Below are 18873 nucleotides of genomic sequence, written 5' to 3' on the forward strand. Positions count from 1 at the left end.
TTTTCTGAGTGGTCAGGTCACAGCTTCAATAGCAGTCACATACCAACTTTCAATGAACCAGTCTACACTTGTTTTCTAAACTGACCTCTTTCTGTTTCTTTCACTTACATAAAATATGCATTCTTAGACATTCTCAGTGGAGCTCTCATTATGAATTTTCTCTTGGAGGCTTTTTTCTCCTAAACTAAATATGCCAGTGAATTTGAACTTACTTGCTAAAACAATTCTCCTTCTCCCCCTCTATTTTATATAGGAAAAAAAAGGCTCCCAGAAATAGGGTGGGAGAGAATTATGTGATTATTTCCTAACTGTAAGAGATCCACAGATCCACAGACACAAGTACTCCGACATGCAATGCACTAACCTCATCCTGTTTAATTCTTGTTCATGTCCTCTTATAAATTCTCCATCAAAGACAAACCCAAACAAGTTAGAGGATTTTCTCAGGCATTTTATAGGCACCTGTGCATTACTCAGACAATCCCTCTATTATCCCATATGCCCCTTAAATGACTGCCCATCCCTTTTTCCAATCAGGCATTTCCTGGATGAGAGATTTTACGACACTTCTTGTAACCAAGTCATGATGCTTACTATGCCATATCTATAACTTTGATTCTTTGGGAGTTGATGCTGGTTCCATGGTTTGTAGCCAAAGATTATGGAAAAATTACTAGTATGGAAAGGTATGTGCTCAGGCGTGTGTGCATGCACATGTGTGTGAGGGAGCAGCTTGGAAATGCTGTAAGTGCAATATAACTAGCAAAATGTGTTATTTTCTCCATTTTTTCTCCTTTTAGTTATTTTCTCCTTTTCAAGTCTCAGTCATACTTATTGCCCATCACTGGTGCCTTTCTTTACAAGATTTCCCATCAAACTGTAAATCATGATATATCAAGAAATGGACATTTTAAATATTTTTTCTGTGTTCTTTATTTAGTGTTCTCTTTTGAATGGTCTTGAATTTCACTGGGGCAACTCTGAAATACTCTGGGTTTGATGCAGTAAGCTTTCTATTAATTCTAGCAGCTTCTTAGTCTGTCCTTCAGAATCTGTCGCCATATCTATGCCATCCAAAAACATGAGCATTTGGAGAACTTCACTATCTCTATAGGACTGCTTCTGTTTAGACTCTTTGTAGGTTTCTCTGTTTTATAGCTTCTTTTACATTGATAATCACATGGATAATTACTATTGTGGTTGCATTCACCTAGGAATTTTGGATGATTTTGACATAGGCATGGGAGAAACCTTGCTGGAGAAGAGCTTTCTAGGCTTCAGTTTATCACACCAAGTCAAATGTTCTTTTCTTTCTTTTTTTAAAATAATCAATAAACAATAAATACAGAAAGATCTTGTACTCTCTATACGTACCAGCCAGCTGTGCATCTATGAAGATGTAGTCTGCAGTGGAAAATTTTCTACAAAAGCCTGCTTGTTTCCTTCTCACATTTTCAACAAGAGTACCCTTGATATGCATCTCATAAAGATTTTTTTAAAAATCCTTACCTTCTATCTTGGAATCATCACAATATATTAGTTCCAAGGCAGAAGAGTAGTAAAGGCTAGGGGGCCAGTGATGGGCAAACTTTTTAAAGAGGGGGCCAAAGGAAAGGAAATGCTCATCTGTCAATCTGTTTCTAAAGCAACTCTTTTGAAGTTTCATTGTATTGTATCCTACTCATTTATTCGTCATATTAGGAATAATGTCGTGAGGCGGGATAGAACATTTCAGGGGGCCACATCTGGCCTGTGGGGCCGCAGTTTGCCCATTACTGGGCTAGGCAATGGGGATTAAGCGATCAGAAAAATTTTAAAGAAATGAGGAAGAAAACTCTTTATGACCCCATGGACCATAGCTATCCATGGGGTTTCCTTAGCAAGAATACTGGAATGGTTTGCCATTTCCTTCTCCAGTAAATCTAGTAGTACCTTCCCCTTACCTTCCCCTCACCAAAATCAATCCTTTGATGTATTACAAACCGATGCAACTTCCAAGAGAGATTTTTTTCTTTTGTACGTACTTGGTTTGTTTCAACCACATTTCTCAACTTTGTCTTAAGTACCATTTTCATTTCCACATGCAGCACATAGAGTATTGGGACATTAGAGTTCAAGTGTGGTAGTTTCGCATCACTAAAGGTATGATTACATTGTAATAGAAATTCTGGAAAAGTGTTCCCATTTTCCAATTAACTGTTGTTTTCCCAGTTCACAGGCCCAAATAGCATACTTCATTACAGTATACACCCAGAGAACTTAAATTTTTAATTTAAATTTAAACTTAATTTTTTATTTTACATTTTACATTTAAATTTAATCTTAATTTTAAGTTTAAATTTAAACTTAATTTTTTTTAAACCCTTGTACTTCGGTGTATTGTCTCATAGGTGGAAGAGTGGTAAGGGTGGGCAATGGGGGTCAAGTGACTTGCCCAGGGTCACACAGCTGGGAAGTGGCTGAGGCCAGGTTTGAACCTAGGACCTCCTGTCTCTAGGCCTGGCTCTCACTCCACTGAGCTACCCAGCTGCCCCTAAACTTAATTTTAAATTTAAATTTAAACTTAAAATTTTTAAAAAGGTGAACATTTGTTGAACATTCAATTGCTAACATTTTTTTTATTCAGCAAGCAAACTAAAGAAACTAAAATCTTATTTTAAAAAGTTAACAGTCAAAATTAATTTAAAAAATTTAGACTTTCCAAAGTACTCCTCTTAATCAAACTTTAATCAAATCCAAATGGACCCTGCTCTCCTAACCCCTCACTTTGACACAAAGAGCTGTGGGGGAAGTTTAATGAATGATGATGAAACTAGCAGAACAAATATCCTTTAAAATTGTTAGTTTTTTGCCTTCCTTGCATACATGAAGTAGAGCCCCAGGCCATCTGAGTTACAGAAGAGAAAATGGCCAAAGGAGCCAGAGGGAAAACATGTCTGTAAAAAGTGATTCTTCCTTGGCTGGCTACAGCTGGCTGTAATCCCTGGGCAAGGGTAAGGAACTCCTATGGGCAGGAAGGAAGAGGGCAGACAGCTCACCCAACCCCAACAGGAACTGGCTTCTGCCAAGTTGAGATGCCATCACCATAGGCGAGGTAGAGCTGGACAGTCTGGAATAGTATCGTTGTGGGCCCTCTATGATGGGATAACTGTCATTAGAAACTCCTTTAGAGGAAGGGAGGGTAATGGAAAGAACATTAAAGCAAGTGGCAGGGGTGGGTGGGGGTGAGGGGTGGGCACGACTGGGTGGCTCAGTGGATAGAGTACCACACCTGGAAGGTCTAGGTTCAAATCTGACCTTAGACATGTCTAAGCTGTGTGATCCTGGGCAAGTCACTTAATCCTTACCCTTCTGTCTTAAGAGTTGTTACTTTGATAGAAAGTCAGTATTTAAAGAAAAAAGCAATTGGGTGGTCCAGAGGCTGGGAGAACTGCCCCTATTTTAATGGACTCTGGGATCCCAGACAATCCCAGGTTGCTATTATAAGCAATAATAGGAACATGGACTTAAGACAACCTGGCACACCCCAAACACATGCCCGTGTCGTTTCCCCTAATGCTCTTGGAATGCTCTGGCTAAAGTTTCGTCTCATGCAAAGCCTCCTGCAGACTTATTTTCCTATTATTTTATAAGGTGATACCACTACATGTGGTCATGGACCAGCCAACCTGGATGACTCGATGCTCTGGGCTTGTATTGCCCTTGGCATCTCCTACAGATGTCCTACTCTGAAGCCAATCTTGGGTTCAGACTCTGGGGGTTTCTATTAAGCTACAAAGGCACCAAATACAGTCCTGGTGATAGACTCGAGGCTGTCGAGGGACTAGCAGCTTAGTTAAGAATGTAAAGATTCAGCCACAGGTTGATGATGAAAGGTTAGCTACTATATGATGAAATCTTTAGCCACGGCAACCCATGAAATCAAGAAAAAATATGGCCCTTTGTCATTTCCACTTCTATAGCGATAGAGATCGACTGTCAGAAAATGGAGGAGTGGGTGTGAAGAATTACAATTTTTATCATATTTATTAAAAATTACTGTTGGCTATTTTATCGTCGATGTGAGGCACTTGTCCAAGAGAGGGAACTAATAGTTGTAATTCTTAGATTGCCTTTAGATATTAAAATAAAAACAGGGTGTCACAAATGCCTTAGTGTAGTTTTCTTTTTTTTAAATAAAAACCCTTACCTTCCATCTTGGAATCAATATTGTGTGTTGGTTCCGAGGCAGAAGAGTGATAAGGGTAGGCAATGGGGGTTAAATGAGTTGCCCGGGGCATGCAGCTAGGAAGTGTCTGAGGCCAGATTTGAACCTAGGACCTCCCATCTTTAAGCCTGGCTCTCAATCCACTGAGCTACCCAGCTGCTCCCCATTAGTGTAATTTTATATTTTAGCATTTATCAAGTGCCTATTTGCAAAGTACTAAACACTGAGATGTAATAGTGAAAGATCTAGAAGGAAGCCTCCAGTGAGTAAACTGACTCCCTTATGGATAAGAGCCACAATGGCTGAGAGGGTGTAGAATGGTTGGTATCTGCATCACTACAAGGATGGGATCAAAGATTTGCTGACGTATTCCAAGTACAAGGCAGTAAAAGTTCAACAGGATGGGTGTTTGGAGGAAGAAGATAACCCTTTTCCATTGGGTATGTAGAGATCAGAGAAGACTTCCTAGAGGAGGAAGCATTAGATCTGGGAAGTCGAGAATAGACAGGAGGTAGAAAGAAAGAATAGGATGTGGGGAGGAAGGCTTCATGGCATTTTCAGAATCCTTCTGGGTCTAAGTCAGTGATTCCCAAAGTGGGCGCCACCGCCCCCTGGTGGGTGCTGCAGCGATCCAGGAAGGCGGTGATGGCCATGGGTGCATTTGGGGGTGGTGAATAACTGTAAGGGGGCGGTGATAGTATGTGACAGGGGCGCTAAGTAATATTTTTTCTGGAAAGGGGACGGTAGGCCCAAAAAGTTTGGGAACCACTGGAGTCTACACACGTCCCTTTATCTTAACCTTTGAGGCCACCCAGTCCTTCCTTTGAGTGATGAACAAACTGAAGTATCAAGAATAAAATGTATGGGGTGATTGTGAAAAATAATTTGAACTTAGGGTCATGCCAAGATTGAAGGCTTAACTGAAAAAGGCAAGAAGAAGAAATTGCTGGTGCTGACCCTGCCATCGGAGAGAGCCTGAAAAGCCATTCTGAAAAAATTGCCTCTTAGAGGTGCTATGTTGGATGTATTACTTTTCTCAGTGGCATAGAATTACAGCTGCTGTTAACTTGTCGGTTAGCAATTGTCAAGTTTGAAAACCATCAGGTGGGGTGTAATCTAGAAGGATTCCACTCATCCAACCATCCCTTGAAGAGAAGTAGGAAATAAATCTATCTTGACATACAAACGGATTCCTTACCACATCCAAGTTGTACCTTTGACAGGATTGATGAAGTCAAAAGGTTAACTTAATAAAGTTAAATTTCTACTCAGGTTAGTCTTCAACACAGAAAAAACCGAGGGGAAATGTCATAATGATGGGTTTTGTACCAGTGCCCTCTTCATAAAGTTACCCTGAGCATCTTGTTTCCCAACAATATTGATATATTCTATAACTGTGATGCCACAAACATCCACTTTTCCTGAAACCAGCCCAGTCCAGCCCTCCATTTCACACGCCAGTGGCTTTACTCCACTTGGCTCAATATTAGTGCTTGGATTGGGCTCTCGGGCATTTGGCTATCCCCAAATGTCTCTCCCACTAATGCCACTGCTCTGAAGGAACTGACTGCTCCCTAGCCTAATGAATTAAATGGCCAGTTAGTTTCATGGAAGAGCATTTGGTGGAGATTGACTTGAACCAATTGATTTATAAAGAACTGCCTTCACTTCTATTCACTGCATTATTTGCTTTTTGCTTAAGACATGGATTCTGATTGAACTCTTTCTCCTTACACTAATTTTTTTAGGGGTTTGGGGGAGCAGGAACAGTTCTTATGTCAACCTCCTCATTTTACTGAAGAGTAATGGGAATCCCAACTTAAGTGACTTGCACAAGGGTCACAGAGATGGTAAACCAAACATTTTCTAAACATATAATCCTTGTTTCAATGGAGTTGAAACTAGGGTAAAGCAATAATGCACTGAAAAGCAATCCCAATGCAGTGAAATTTAGAAGACAATGACAGCACTTAGCCTTTTAGCAGCTAGAAATAGTGGAATTTACCATCTATTTAGCAAGAATGAGTAGAGCAGGAAGCTACCGGATGATGGCATGTGCTGTCTTGATATAGCCAATTGCGGTGTTGTCTTGATATAGCCAAATAAATGCAGAAATGCATATGGATATTTTTGGTCAAGGTGTCAATTGCTAGTGTTACTAGGGCCTACTAAAACTCATATCTATAGTTCTTATTACTTGTACTTTCTCCCCTTCCTCCTTCCCTCTTCCCAGGAAATACAGCTTCTTGGGGGAGGACCCAACTATCTTTCAATCATTACCAACAGTAAATGAATAAAATATAATGTAATAATAGCTATTATTAATTTCATAATTATTATCCTTAAGAGATCGGCCCTAAATTTAGCAGATTCCTTCAGATTAGCTACATATCATATTTTATTACAATCCTTGAATCTTCATTACCCCAGATAATATTCACTTTTATGCAGCTCATTCCATCCTGTACACCTCTCTCACTGAACTGACTGTTAATCAGTGGGAGAGATGTATAGAAGTTTGGCTAGCTGGCTTCATTTGGAACTCAAAGGATTGTAGATGTAGAGTTAAAAGGGGCCACATAATTCAATCTGCTTATTCTCCAGACAAGAATACTGAGGCCCAATAGGTAACTTGTGCAAAGTCCTGCAGATATTAAGAGGTCAAGGTAGAATTTGAACTTGTGTTTTCTAATACCAGCTCTAGTGCTCCTTCCACTTTACTAGCCTGTTTCCATAAATTCTCATATATAGCTTAGAGTTGGAAGAGTCCTTAAAGAGCATCTACTTTGGTCCCTTCATTTTAATAAAAAAGGTTTATTGCCATTTTCTTTAAAACCCTTACCTTCCGTCTTAGAGTTAATACTGTGTATTGGCTCCAAGGCAGAAGAGTGGTAAGGGTAGGCAATGGGGGTCAAGTGACTTGCCCAGGGTCACTGTTATGATGATAATAACAGATAATTTAGAGAAGCAGATAAATGTGTCAGGGCCAAATAGAGCTTCAAGTCAAGAGCCACAGATTGACAGGCTTGTTGATCACTAAATCACTAAATTGGTCACTAAATATTTGTTGTAATGAAGTTGATATAAACTAACCCTACTAAACAGGCTAATCCTTATGTAGTAACCACACTGGTTATGCCACTATGGCCTCTCAAGTGAATCTCCGAGTGTGGAGTAGTAAGCAGGGTGTCTGCTCACTTCAACCTCCACCAAGTAACTGCCAATTCCTCTCAACTGTCCCCTCACCCAAAGTTCTCCAGGGGGGTCCCCTGGAATTCTGGGTGAGGCTGTCCCTGTATCTTTGCAGGGATTCCATGCTTTCCATCTCCACACAACATCACACAGCTGAGAAGTGGCTGAGGCCAGATTTGAACCCAGGGCCTCCTGTCTCTAGGCCTGACTCTCATTCCACTGACCTACCCAGCTGCCACCTATTGCCATTTTAAAAGCTAGAAGTTAAATTAAATTTCTGGCGTTACAGGGTTAGGACTCAAATGGGTCTCCAGACCCCAGTAGAGTATTCTTTCTGCTATTTCATTCCAGGATCACTTTGGGCAGGTGCTGAAAGTGAGAGATGTATAAGGTAAATATAGGGATCTGCTCTGGGCAATCCATATTCTACTTGATGGTCAGAGTTCTTCTACTTTAACCTACTAATTTCCCAATCCTTCCTACCTTGGTCTCATGCCCTCCCTCCCATTTCTAATCTTTAGAGCTAGTTAGCCTGGTTGCCGTAAAACCAGAAGGCCTCCACTGTCACGTATGTTGAGAGCACTGTGCTGGTGAGGCTGGAACCATGGAGAAGACTATACCTGAGGTCTTAAGTGGTGAGGAGGGCAGGGGCTAGAAGGGATGACCTAGGGATATGGCTGGCCCTAGCTATGGACCTGAACACTCATTGTTCTCAGGGAGTAAATGACACAAACAGGATGCCAACAGTTTTCAGTGACATTCCATGGCCAGTCCTGAGGCAGGAGAAGAGGGGAGGAGTGCCTTTAGTCTTTAAACCCTGATTGTGAGTGGGTCTACATAAGATAAAGACCACCTATTGTGAAAGGGGGAGGGAAGCATTGTTGCCCATCCCTTGACTTCTCTGGATCCTTGCTTTTCCCATAGACTGGTAGGAACCTGAGAGGCCATTGAGTCTGATCCCCCTCATCTTAAAGATGAGGAAAGTGAGGCCCACAAAGGACCTTGTATCATTATGGACTTTGATGGTAATAAGGAAAGTGAAGGTTAATAAATGGAATATTGGCTCTGGGGATTCTGCACCCAAGAGCCCAGTTTTTCTCTCTTTGCTATGAGCCAGAGAGAGATTTATTTTCTTTAGTGATAACCTTGTGAATGTTCATACAAACCCAAACCAAACTAACCAATAACAATAACAACAACAAAAAACCCATTACTAAATTCCATGCTATACCATCAAAACCATTAATGTGTAGGTCAAGTCAATTGCTCCAACAGGCACAAAGTGAGACACCCATTTCTCTCGCTGTAATACCATAGATTTCTTTGTCTCCCAACCTTTAATAATAACGAAGTCCTAGATTATTAAGTCTACTGAGGCAGCTTCAGTCTAAAAGACCTGGATTAAAATTCTGTCTCTGAAACTGACAGCCTCTATGACCTGGGCAAATCATTTAACTTCTCAATATCTTAGAGAGAGGTGCAGGTTCTGATCTTCATTGGTAGCTGGAGTTTCCTTACTGGGGGTGCCCTATAACAACGAAATCACATACACAAAAAATTATACTAGAATTTTCAATAATACGATGTTTCCATTGAGCTATCAAAATTATTTTGATTTGCCACCTTGCTTAAATCTGTGTGGTGGGTTTTAAAAAAGTTTCTTCGAAGATTATAGATTTAATACAATGTCAAAGCTTGAATTGAAAGGGGTTTCCCCTAGTAATAGAAATATATTTTCTTCATTAACATGCTACATGAGAAAAACAGCTTTTAAGTCAAATTTAATGAGATCCAATGAGCCAAAGTAATCAAATGGAAGGAAAGTGGGGAGACTGATTTAAAATGCTTTATTATAAAATATTTACCCAGTTTGAGGTAAACTCAGATTTTTCTAATGTCAAAGTAAAATGAAAAAATTATTTATTCCCCAAGAGTTTTTTTGTTGTCAACTTGGAATATGTGGTTACAGTGTATTTGCTATATGAATTTTAATTTTAATTTAATTTAATTTTAATGTTATATAGTATCAAATACATATTCTGACTTTATCTATTTTTCTTTTGCCACAGGATTCTATCATATTTAAGAAGTTCCTGGGCAAAGTTATAAACTTACCAAATATCGATGAATTCATCTGCTACCTTAGTGTTGTTGTTAAGTGCTTTGAAGATATACAATACTCTATGTAAATACAAGCTATTTAATAATTATTTTCATCATCATCATTTCATGTAGGGGAAAAAAAATCCCAAATATGACTGACTGGATCATACCTTCTTGTCAATCATACCCTGTAGAGAGGAAGAATGGCATAGTGGATTGAGTACTGGACCTGGGAGTTTAAATTCCACCCCTTATACTTGTTAACTGTGTTACTTTGGGTCAACCACTTAATTTCTCTTAATTTCCATTCCCTCATTTGCAAAAAAGTAAGGTAGTTGTGAAGTCCCTTCCAGCTCTAGTGCTATATGCCTGCATTCCTACCAAGGGAGCCATAAAAAAAGTACACACAACCACATTCATCCATATTCCATATATTCCCTCAAGAAAAGCAAATGATTTGTGTTTGAGTCTGTTTCATTCAGACAGGTTTCTCAAGCTCAGGAAAGGAATAAGGCCGTATACAAATTCCACATACAGCTGAGTCTTGTGAAACACTTTGATGATTGGTCTTCTTGTATTTTCTATTTATCACAAATATGTAGAGGATCGTGAGACTTAAGCAGTTTGGGAAGGGCTCAGTTTTGCCTGCATGATAAATCCCACTTGGGTGGCCCTTTATTTATGAAATCCTTACTTTCTGTCTTAGTAACAACCTTATGACAGAAGGGCAATGGCTAGGTAAATGGGGTTAAGTGACTTGCCTAGGGTCACACAGCTAGGAAGTGTCTAAGGTCACACATAAAATATACTACTGAAGCTTATATATACACATATAAACATATACACATAAATATGGCAGTTAGTAGTACAACGGATAGAGTATTGAACTTGGGAGTCAAGAAGACCCAAATACGAATCCTGCATCAGATCCTTACTAGCTATGTGACTTCTAAGCAAAACATTTAATCTCTCTCATCCTCAGTTGCTTTATCTGCATAATGGAGATTATAGCACCTAACCATGAAGATCAATGAGATAACATATGGAAAATGCTTTTCGACACTCAAAATGCTATAAGTACTACCTATGATGATGCATTTCCACAGAATAAGTTATATGTACATGAATTTTAATATTTTAATTTCAGAATACATATTCAAATATGAAAACGACTTATAACTAACGTGAGACTATTCTGTTTTCTATTTTATAAAACACTTTTCTTTCAGTAGAGCAGTTTTTCTTCCCCTTAAATATCACAAACTCCGATGAAATACTACTTGGATTACTACAGCTGGAGACAATCTGTAAAGTCTTTTCCCCTCTAACATTTTATGATTCTCCGAAATTATTATGTAACCTCGGATTCTTCGGCTTCACATTTATCATTCATTGGTTAGTGACTCCTTTGAGTGAGTAGCAGAACAAAATTTAAGTTATAGAAAAGGTATTGGTGGTAGCAAATTTCAATGTAAATTTCCACAAACATTTGTTAAGCATCTACCATTGTTCAAAGCCTGTGCTAGGTGCTGAGGATATAAAGATGAAACAGTCCTGTTCCAGGAAGAGGAACTCCTATTTCCAAGGTTGTTCTTAGACTCAGAGTGTCCATTTAGAAGCAGGTGCTATAATTATGTCCATTTTACAGATGAGGAAAATGGCATTAGAAGAGATTAAGGGACTTGTTTAGGGTCGTACAGTTAGTAAGTGCTTAAAGTTAGGATTTGATTTGAAATCTAGTACTCTATCCTCTACGACAGCAGCCTCCTATGGCAGGGAGGAGGTGAAGAGAGAAAGAAGAACCAAGTAAAAGTGCTATGAGAAATCCGAGGAGAGAAGGAGGCAGTAGGGTCAAACCAGTTCAGAACTGCTGATTGTTCAATTTACAATGTGATCATTTATACTTTGAAAAATGGCAAAATAAATAGATAGGAAATAAAATAAGAATTAAAGTTAAAAATGGGAAATAAATCAGGGCTGAATTTATTGCTTTGCTAATTATATCTAGAATTTCTATTTGATAAAATGTTGGAGCAAATGTTAATAAATGCAAATTTGACTATAAGTATGTCAAAAAAATTTTTTTGAGATCTGATTGTTAAGCATTTATCAAAACAACACTGGAGGGAGGTCACTTTCACCTGAAAGAGATAGGTAGAGAGGAGATAGTCAGAAGAAATTAAGATAACTATAACCTGGGAGCAGCTAGGTGGCTCCGTGGATTGAGAGCCAGGCCTGGGGAAAGGGGGGTCCTGGGTTCAAATTTGACCTTAGACACTTCCCAGCAGTGTGACTCTGGGGCAAGTCACTTAACCCTCCATTGCCTTACTCTTCTGCTTTGGAACCAATATACAGTTTTGATGGAAGGAAAGGGTTTAACCCCCCACCCCCACCCCACTATAATCCTAACCAAAGCATCAGCTGTTTATTTTCCCTCCAACCTAAGCATACAGTAAAGAATTAGAGACAAATTTGAGGATCTATTGATATGTCAAGCAGATCCATTCAACCAGAAAGGCTTTTCATCATAAAAGGAGTAAGAGTCAGCATGAATACATAACCAAGTGTGAAAGGACTAGAAATGCAGGACCAAATGTCAATGCAATCAGGTGAATTCGGGGAGTCTTTTAAGACAAAGGGAGAAGATGTTATTAGTACAACAAAATTTATGCTTGTCTGACCAACTCTGGGGCAGTTAAAATTAGGAAAGTAGAACAAAAGGAGAAGCCTGCTATACTAGGGAGAGAGAGCGTGTGAAAAGGAGATTGCTATCTTAGCCTAGGGCAGTTGGCTACCCAGAGACCAACAGCCACCTAGCATTAATGCTAGTGAATGAGTGTGGAAGTATGCCCAAGGCCAGAATCACTGTAGGGCCCAGATTTTATTAGAGCATGCCCCGCCACCCCTGGAAGCTGCCTTCCTACTCTCAAGTTCATGTTGATGTACCCCCTTAACACAGTTTCTGTACTCAGTTCTGATTGTAACATTTTATAATATCTTTGACTTGATATATTAGATCAGTGGTCCTGCTTGTCTAACTGCTTGTTCTACATTTTAAAAAAATAACCCTTACCTCCTCTCCTGGAATTGAATCTAAGTATTGATTCCAAGAGAGAAGAGCAGTAAAGGTTAGGCAATTGGGAATTAAGTGATTTGCCTGGGGTCACACAGCTAGAACCTGTCTGAGACCAGATTTGAACCCAGGACCACCCATCTCCAAGTCTGGTGCTCTATCCAGTGAGCTGCCCAGCTGCCCTGTTTGCTCCATTTCTCTTCCTGAAAGTCCGGCTGGCAGGCATGTCACCACTCTTTCCCTAACTTGCCTCTTCCTCCTTACTCTCTTCTCTTTCTCCTTTTCTAATCTTTCCTATTTCTGTCAGAGGCATAAGTATTCTTCCAGTGATCTAGGTTTGAAAAGTTTTGTGGCATCTTTGACTCTTTTGTCTCTCCTTTCTCCAACATTCAATTAATTAGTTTCCAAGTCTACCTTCACTTCTCTCCTATGTGTCCTCTTCTCTATCCCACTATTATTAGGATTATTATATTATTATATCTAGTATATAATAGTATATTATTACTATTTTTATATCCTACCCAAGATAGACTTTAGGGCAGCTAGATGGCACAGTAGATAGAGTACCCGATCTGGAGTCAGGAAGACCTTAGTTCAAATTTGGTCTCAGATTCTTATACCTGTCTGACCCTGGGCAAGTCATTTGACCCTATTTGCCCCAGTTTCCGCATCTATAAAATAAGCTGAAGAAGGAAATAGCAAACCTCTTGAGTGTCTTTGTCAAGAAAATCCCAAATGGGGCCATGAAAAGTCAGATATGACTAAAGTGATTGGATAACAAAAAAGACAGGCTTTATAAGACTATTCACCATATGCAGAGGATATTGTGAGGTGTAAAAGGGATAGTTTTGAGTACACTAAGTCAAAAAGTTTTTGTACAAATAAAACAAATGTTGCCAAGTCTGGAAGGGAAGCAGAAAATTGGAGGAAATTTTTCATAGACAGGCTCTTAAGAGAGAGGTCTCATATCTAAAATAGAGAACTTTGTCAAATTTATGAGACTAGGAGCCAATTGATAAATGGACAAAAGATATGAACAGACAGTTTGGGGATAAAGAAATGAAAGCTCTATGTGGTATATGAAAAACTGCTCTAAATTCCTACTGATTAGTGCAATGCAAAACAAAACAATTCTGAGGTATCTCTTACCCACCAGACTGGCTAAATGACAAAAGGGCAAAATGGCAAATGTTGGAAGGGATATGGAAAAATGGGGAAAACTTTTAAAAAGAAGAAAAAACCACTCTAGACATATGAGCTATTATTATTATTAATCAACTACAAACTCCCCTGTTTGGCATTCAAAATCTGGTTCATTCCTGCCTTTCTGGTCTTCTTACATCCTTCTCACATGCAACATACAGCTTAGCCATTTCTTATTACCATGCCTTTTCACTAGCTGCCCCCTATGCCTAAAATGCATACCCTCCATATCTCCATTTCTTGGAATCCCTGATTTCCTTTCAAGATTTGGCTTGAAGTTACCTTCTTTACGAAGCTTTTCCTGATTCCCATCCCACCAGACTCAAGCTGCTAGTTGTCTTGAATTCATTTGACTTATTTTTTGTATTTTGATGCTGAATCATTTTCAGTTGTGTCTGACTCTTGATGACCCCATTTGGGATATTCTTGGCAAAGATAACTGGAGTGGTTTGCCATTTTCTTCTCCAGCCCATTTTATAGATGAGGAAACCAAGGCAGAGTGAAGCGATTTGTCCAGGATCACACAGTTATAGTCTAAGACTGGATTTAAACTCATGAAGATGAGTATTCCTGACTCCAGGCTTGGTGCTTTATCCACTGCTCTTTAGTATTCTTTATATACTTTTATAAACCTATATGTCTCCCCATTAGAATGTAAGCTCCTTGAGGGAATGGCTGTCTCACTTTTTTGTCATAGCCCAGTGCCAAGTACATAGTAGGCATTTAATAAATGCTTGTTCTTAGAATCATAGATTTTTGAAGTGGAAGAGACTTTAGAGGTCATTAAGCTCAACTTCCTCATTTTACAGATGAAGAAACTAAGGCCAGATAATTGAAGCGACATGTCCATGGTCACACAGCCAGTAAATATTTGAGATGAGATTCGATCCTTGTTGAATTAAGTTGAACTAGCCTGTCATCAAAGCCCATCACAATGTGGCTCTGGCCTATGTTATTTCATATTGTTCCTCTTCATTCATTGTAGGTTCCTGCCAAACCAGACTATTCAGTGTTCATGGAACCTGATATGCCATCTCCTGCCTCCAGACTTTTGTATATGCCATGTTCTATGTGTGGAATATGCTCTCTTTTTTCTGCCTTTCAGAATCTTCCAGCCTGATTCAACTCAGCTGCCATCTCCTTTGTGTAGGCTCTCTCAGTTGTCTAAACTGAAAGTGTTCTCTCCTTCCTTGAACATTTCCATTGCATATAGTTCCGATCACTATTGGCTTATTATACTTATGTGTGCACAAGACTTATGTTCCTCCCCCTGTTCCCCTCGATAGCTCCAAGCTCCCTAAAAGGAGCAATTTTTTCATCTTTATTTTTGCATTCCCAACATTTAGCAAAGTGCCCATTAGGAAGTAAGGGCTTAGTATAAGATTGTGGACTTGTACAAAGGTTCAAATGGCTTCCTAAACTTGCTGGTTTGGAAGTTCTCCCCCAATGATTTGTTCATTTTTTCCAGTGATTTCTAATTCTTTGTGACCCCGTTTAGGGTTATCTTGGCAAAGCCCCTGGAATAGTTTGCTATTTCCTTCTCCACTCATTTTACAGATGAGGAAACTGAGACAAACAGGGCCAAGTGACTCAGCCAGGATCACACAGCTAGCAAGTATCTGTTCAGGCCCAGATTTAAACTCATGAAGATGAGTCTTCCTGTCTCTAGTCCCAGTACTCTTCTTAACAGCACCATTTCAATGCCCTAATACACAGATTATAACCCTTTGGTGCTTGCCCGTTCTAGATTGCTTGTTCAACATCCTACCAAAAATTCACCATAGAAGATGTGTTAGAAGGACTTCCTGGATTTTTCCTGATATCTGGAGGGTTTCAGGGGAATATGCTGGCATTCAGTGTTGAGATAAACATATAACTTCTTCTCTTTGTCTTTTAAAACTCTTTACAACCTGGATTCTTCCTATCTTTCTAGTTTTCTTAGACTTTACTCACTGTACTCTATGATCCAGGGCACTAGCTTACTTGCTTTCTCTTACACACAAGTCCATCTCATTTTGTTTACTTCCTGTTCCCCATACCTGAATGCTCTTCCTCCTCACCTTTGCCTCTTGAGGATACCTCTTTTCTTTTCAAAACCTGGCTCAAACCAAAAACCACAACTTGATCAGCCATTCCCCAACTGATTGACATTCATTCAATTTTTGTCAGTCTTTGGGATAGGGACCCAGTAGTAGTATTGCTGGATCAAAGTGTATGCAGTTTTTTTTTTTTTTTTTTAAAACTGTGTATTGGTTCCAAGGCAGAAGAGCAGTAAGGGCTAGGTAATGGGGGTTAAGTGAATTGCCCAGGGTCACACATCTAGGGAGTTTCTGAACCCAGGACCTCCACTCTCTAGGCTTGGTTTTCAATCCACAGAGCCACCTAGATGCCCATAGGGTATGTAGTTTTAAAATCCTTTGGGCACAGTTCCAAATGGGTCTCCCACCTTCTTCAGGAGGCCTTTCCCTTTTCTTCCCATCTACTCTCTCCAACTCTGGTATGTACTGTAGCTATTTGCATGTTTTCAAGCCATTAGAAGGTGAGCTCCTTGAGAGCAGGAACTTTTTGCCTTTGTATCTCCAATGACTAAGGCATAGCAGGTGTATGTTGATCATTATCACTAGCTGCCTACCTCAGAGGTATAGGGCAAGGAAAGAGTCTGGCTCCGAACTATATACTCTATTTTCTCCACAGTCACAGGACTATACTCCTCATGCTGGACACGGCCCCTAAATTTTGCATTCATTCATTCGTTGAATAAATATTATTAAGCACTCAGAATGTGCTCAGCATTGTTCGAGGTCCTTGGAAAGAAGGGCAAAAAAAAATCTGTCCTGAAGGCGGAAGGAAATGACACAAACAGATAAAATACGAAAATAATTAGTAATTTAGGTAATTTAAGGAGGAGAAAGGCACTAGCAACTGGCTGCATCAGGCTAGACATCGCTACGGAGATGGCTGAGGCTTCAGAAGGAAGCCGAGGATTCTAAGAGGCAAATTATTGTGCCATCTTTTCCCATTCCCGCCCCTCAAAGGAGACGGTTTTTTATACACTCAATTGACCTACTGCGGTGAGAGCAGCACATCCGCGGGAAGAGGAAAGGACTGTAGTGGACGCATGGTGAAAGGTTGGACTCACCTGGAGAGGCCAGCAGCACTTTGGCCCCACTGCACTGGAAACAATGTATCAGCGACTTAGCTCGGATGTTGTAGTTGAGACAGGCCATGGCGCAGCCCAACTTGAGCATCCCCATCCACAGCCAAACATAGGCCGGCTCGTTGGCCAGAAAGACGGCCACGCAATCCCCCTGCCGAAGTCCGAGGCGGTCGTGAAGCAAACGGGCCGCTTGGTTGCTCCGTCGGTCCACCTGCGCGTAGGAGAGAGTCTCATCTTGAAAGAGCACAAATGGCTTGTTTGGGGTCTGGCGCACTCGCTCCAAGAAGGCAGTCAAGATCGTGCGCACCGGCCGGCGTCGCGAGTAGCTGCGTACTCTTCGGGCCACTCCGACCACCTTCAGGAAGTAGCCAGTGTCCTGGAAGAAGTAGGGGCAGCAGAGATTCACCAGCAGCGGAAGGAGCAGCAGCCCCGCCACTGCCGTGTAGATGGCGGGGAGCATGATGGTGGCGATGCCCCCTGTCCCCGAAAGGGCAGCGGGCGAACTCCGGGCGTGCAGCGCGACGCTAGGGGCGGGCGAACTCCGGGAGAGGGGCGGCGGGCTCGCGGGAGAGTGGGAGGGAAGGAGCGAGGGCGGGGAGCTAGCTCCAGGGAAGCTGCGGGAACACGGGCCAGGGAAGACCGGGGGACAAGCTCTCGGAGACTAGAGACAAGGAGATGGTGGGCACCAACCCTCTAATAGGAACGCGGGGGATTGGAGGGAGAAGGATGAGACCTAAAAGCGGAGGATGAGCCGAGAACGTAGATGCCAAATCGGACGCACCACAGAGCCTCTGATGACCGGGGGGAGAGGTCGGCTGGGTTTTAGGCTGACTCCCGGGAAGGTGGAGCTCCTTGGAGCTCTTGGCGCCCGGCGGGGATTGATCCCAAGGAAAGCCCCGCCCACTCGGTGGGGTGGGTGGTTACCTGTGCTTAAGCACGATGTCACAGTTAGGCTCTGGCTACCTAAAGCTCGCTCCAGCCCGAACTGGGAGGAGAAAGTCGGCGTTTCCGGGATCTTTGCAGTCATCCTTCCCTTTCCCCTTCCCCCCAATTCCCTACTCTCAGGAGCGACCACTTTCTCTCTAGCTAGTACTAATAATCTTGTACCCACCTTCTTTCCAGGAGTAAGGTGTTTCAACTCTGTTTCCGAACTCTTTTATTGGAGGTTTTTTTCTTTTCTCCAGTTTCTCCAATTTCTAAGGGTGACCTTCATTGCCCAAGTCGAAGTACAAAGTAGCCTGAGTAATTTTTATTGATGCTTGGCAGTTTCACAGTTATAGGGTCTGGCAGGCCACTGTTGCTAAGATACAGAACGGGTAGCCCAATTAGCAAACCCTGCCAACGCTGCCAGAAACTGGGCACCGTCTTGACACAGGTACCGCTAAGCCTCCCGAAATTCATACCTATTTATTTCACGATAATGTCAAGCTCCAGGGCTACGCAGATTTGGCGGCGAGAATGTTGTTACATCTTTCTGATGTATCTGCGGAGAATCTCCAACTATTGAGCATTGCAAACTGCTCCTCTTCAATTACTTTTTTGCAATACGTCTCCCCCACCCCCACCCGTCCAACGGTTCTGGTACACAATGCCTTTTCAGTAAATGTTTTACTTACGACTGCTACTCAATAGCAATCACCATGGAGTATTGTGGGGACTTCACTAGCCTCAGAGAATTTCTTGCTCTCTTCCTTTGACCTCCCCTTTGTCCCTAAAAGAGAGACTACATAATACCTTACATTCAAATAGGGCTTATAAGTTTACAAAAATCCTTTACTCACTGAAACACGGATGGAGATTTAGTATTTTAATCAATGACTCGATTAAAGTAGGTAATAAATATTTATCAAATTTGATGGTGACAAAAAGTGGAAAGGTGGGATCCAAGAGGATCTCTATCCGCTAGAAAGCTGAGCTGAATTTAATAGGAAGGCACTT

General features: G+C 41.1%; 1 protein-coding gene across 4 annotated transcripts in view; it reads right to left on the bottom strand.

Annotated features, from left to right (window-relative positions):
- The window catches only part of SLC27A2 (solute carrier family 27 member 2), a 79701-nt gene extending 61386 nt beyond the window's left edge, over positions 1 to 18315 (bottom strand). For 2 of the 4 annotated variants that reach the window (XM_044665177.1, XM_044665176.1), the window contains exon 1: positions 16918 to 17755. In XM_044665177.1, the coding sequence (XP_044521112.1) occupies positions 16918 to 17395 (478 nt within the window). In that variant the 5' untranslated portion in view covers positions 17396 to 17755. Of the gene's footprint in view, positions 1 to 16845; positions 17756 to 18046 lie in introns of those variants that run through there. The other 2 variants (XM_044665178.1, XM_044665175.1) reach the window with 2 other exon arrangements.
- Positions 18316 to 18873: the final 558 nt, after the last annotated feature.

This window comes from Gracilinanus agilis, chromosome 2, assembly GCF_016433145.1.
Source record: "Gracilinanus agilis isolate LMUSP501 chromosome 2, AgileGrace, whole genome shotgun sequence".
Lineage (NCBI taxonomy): Eukaryota > Metazoa > Chordata > Mammalia > Didelphimorphia > Didelphidae > Gracilinanus > Gracilinanus agilis.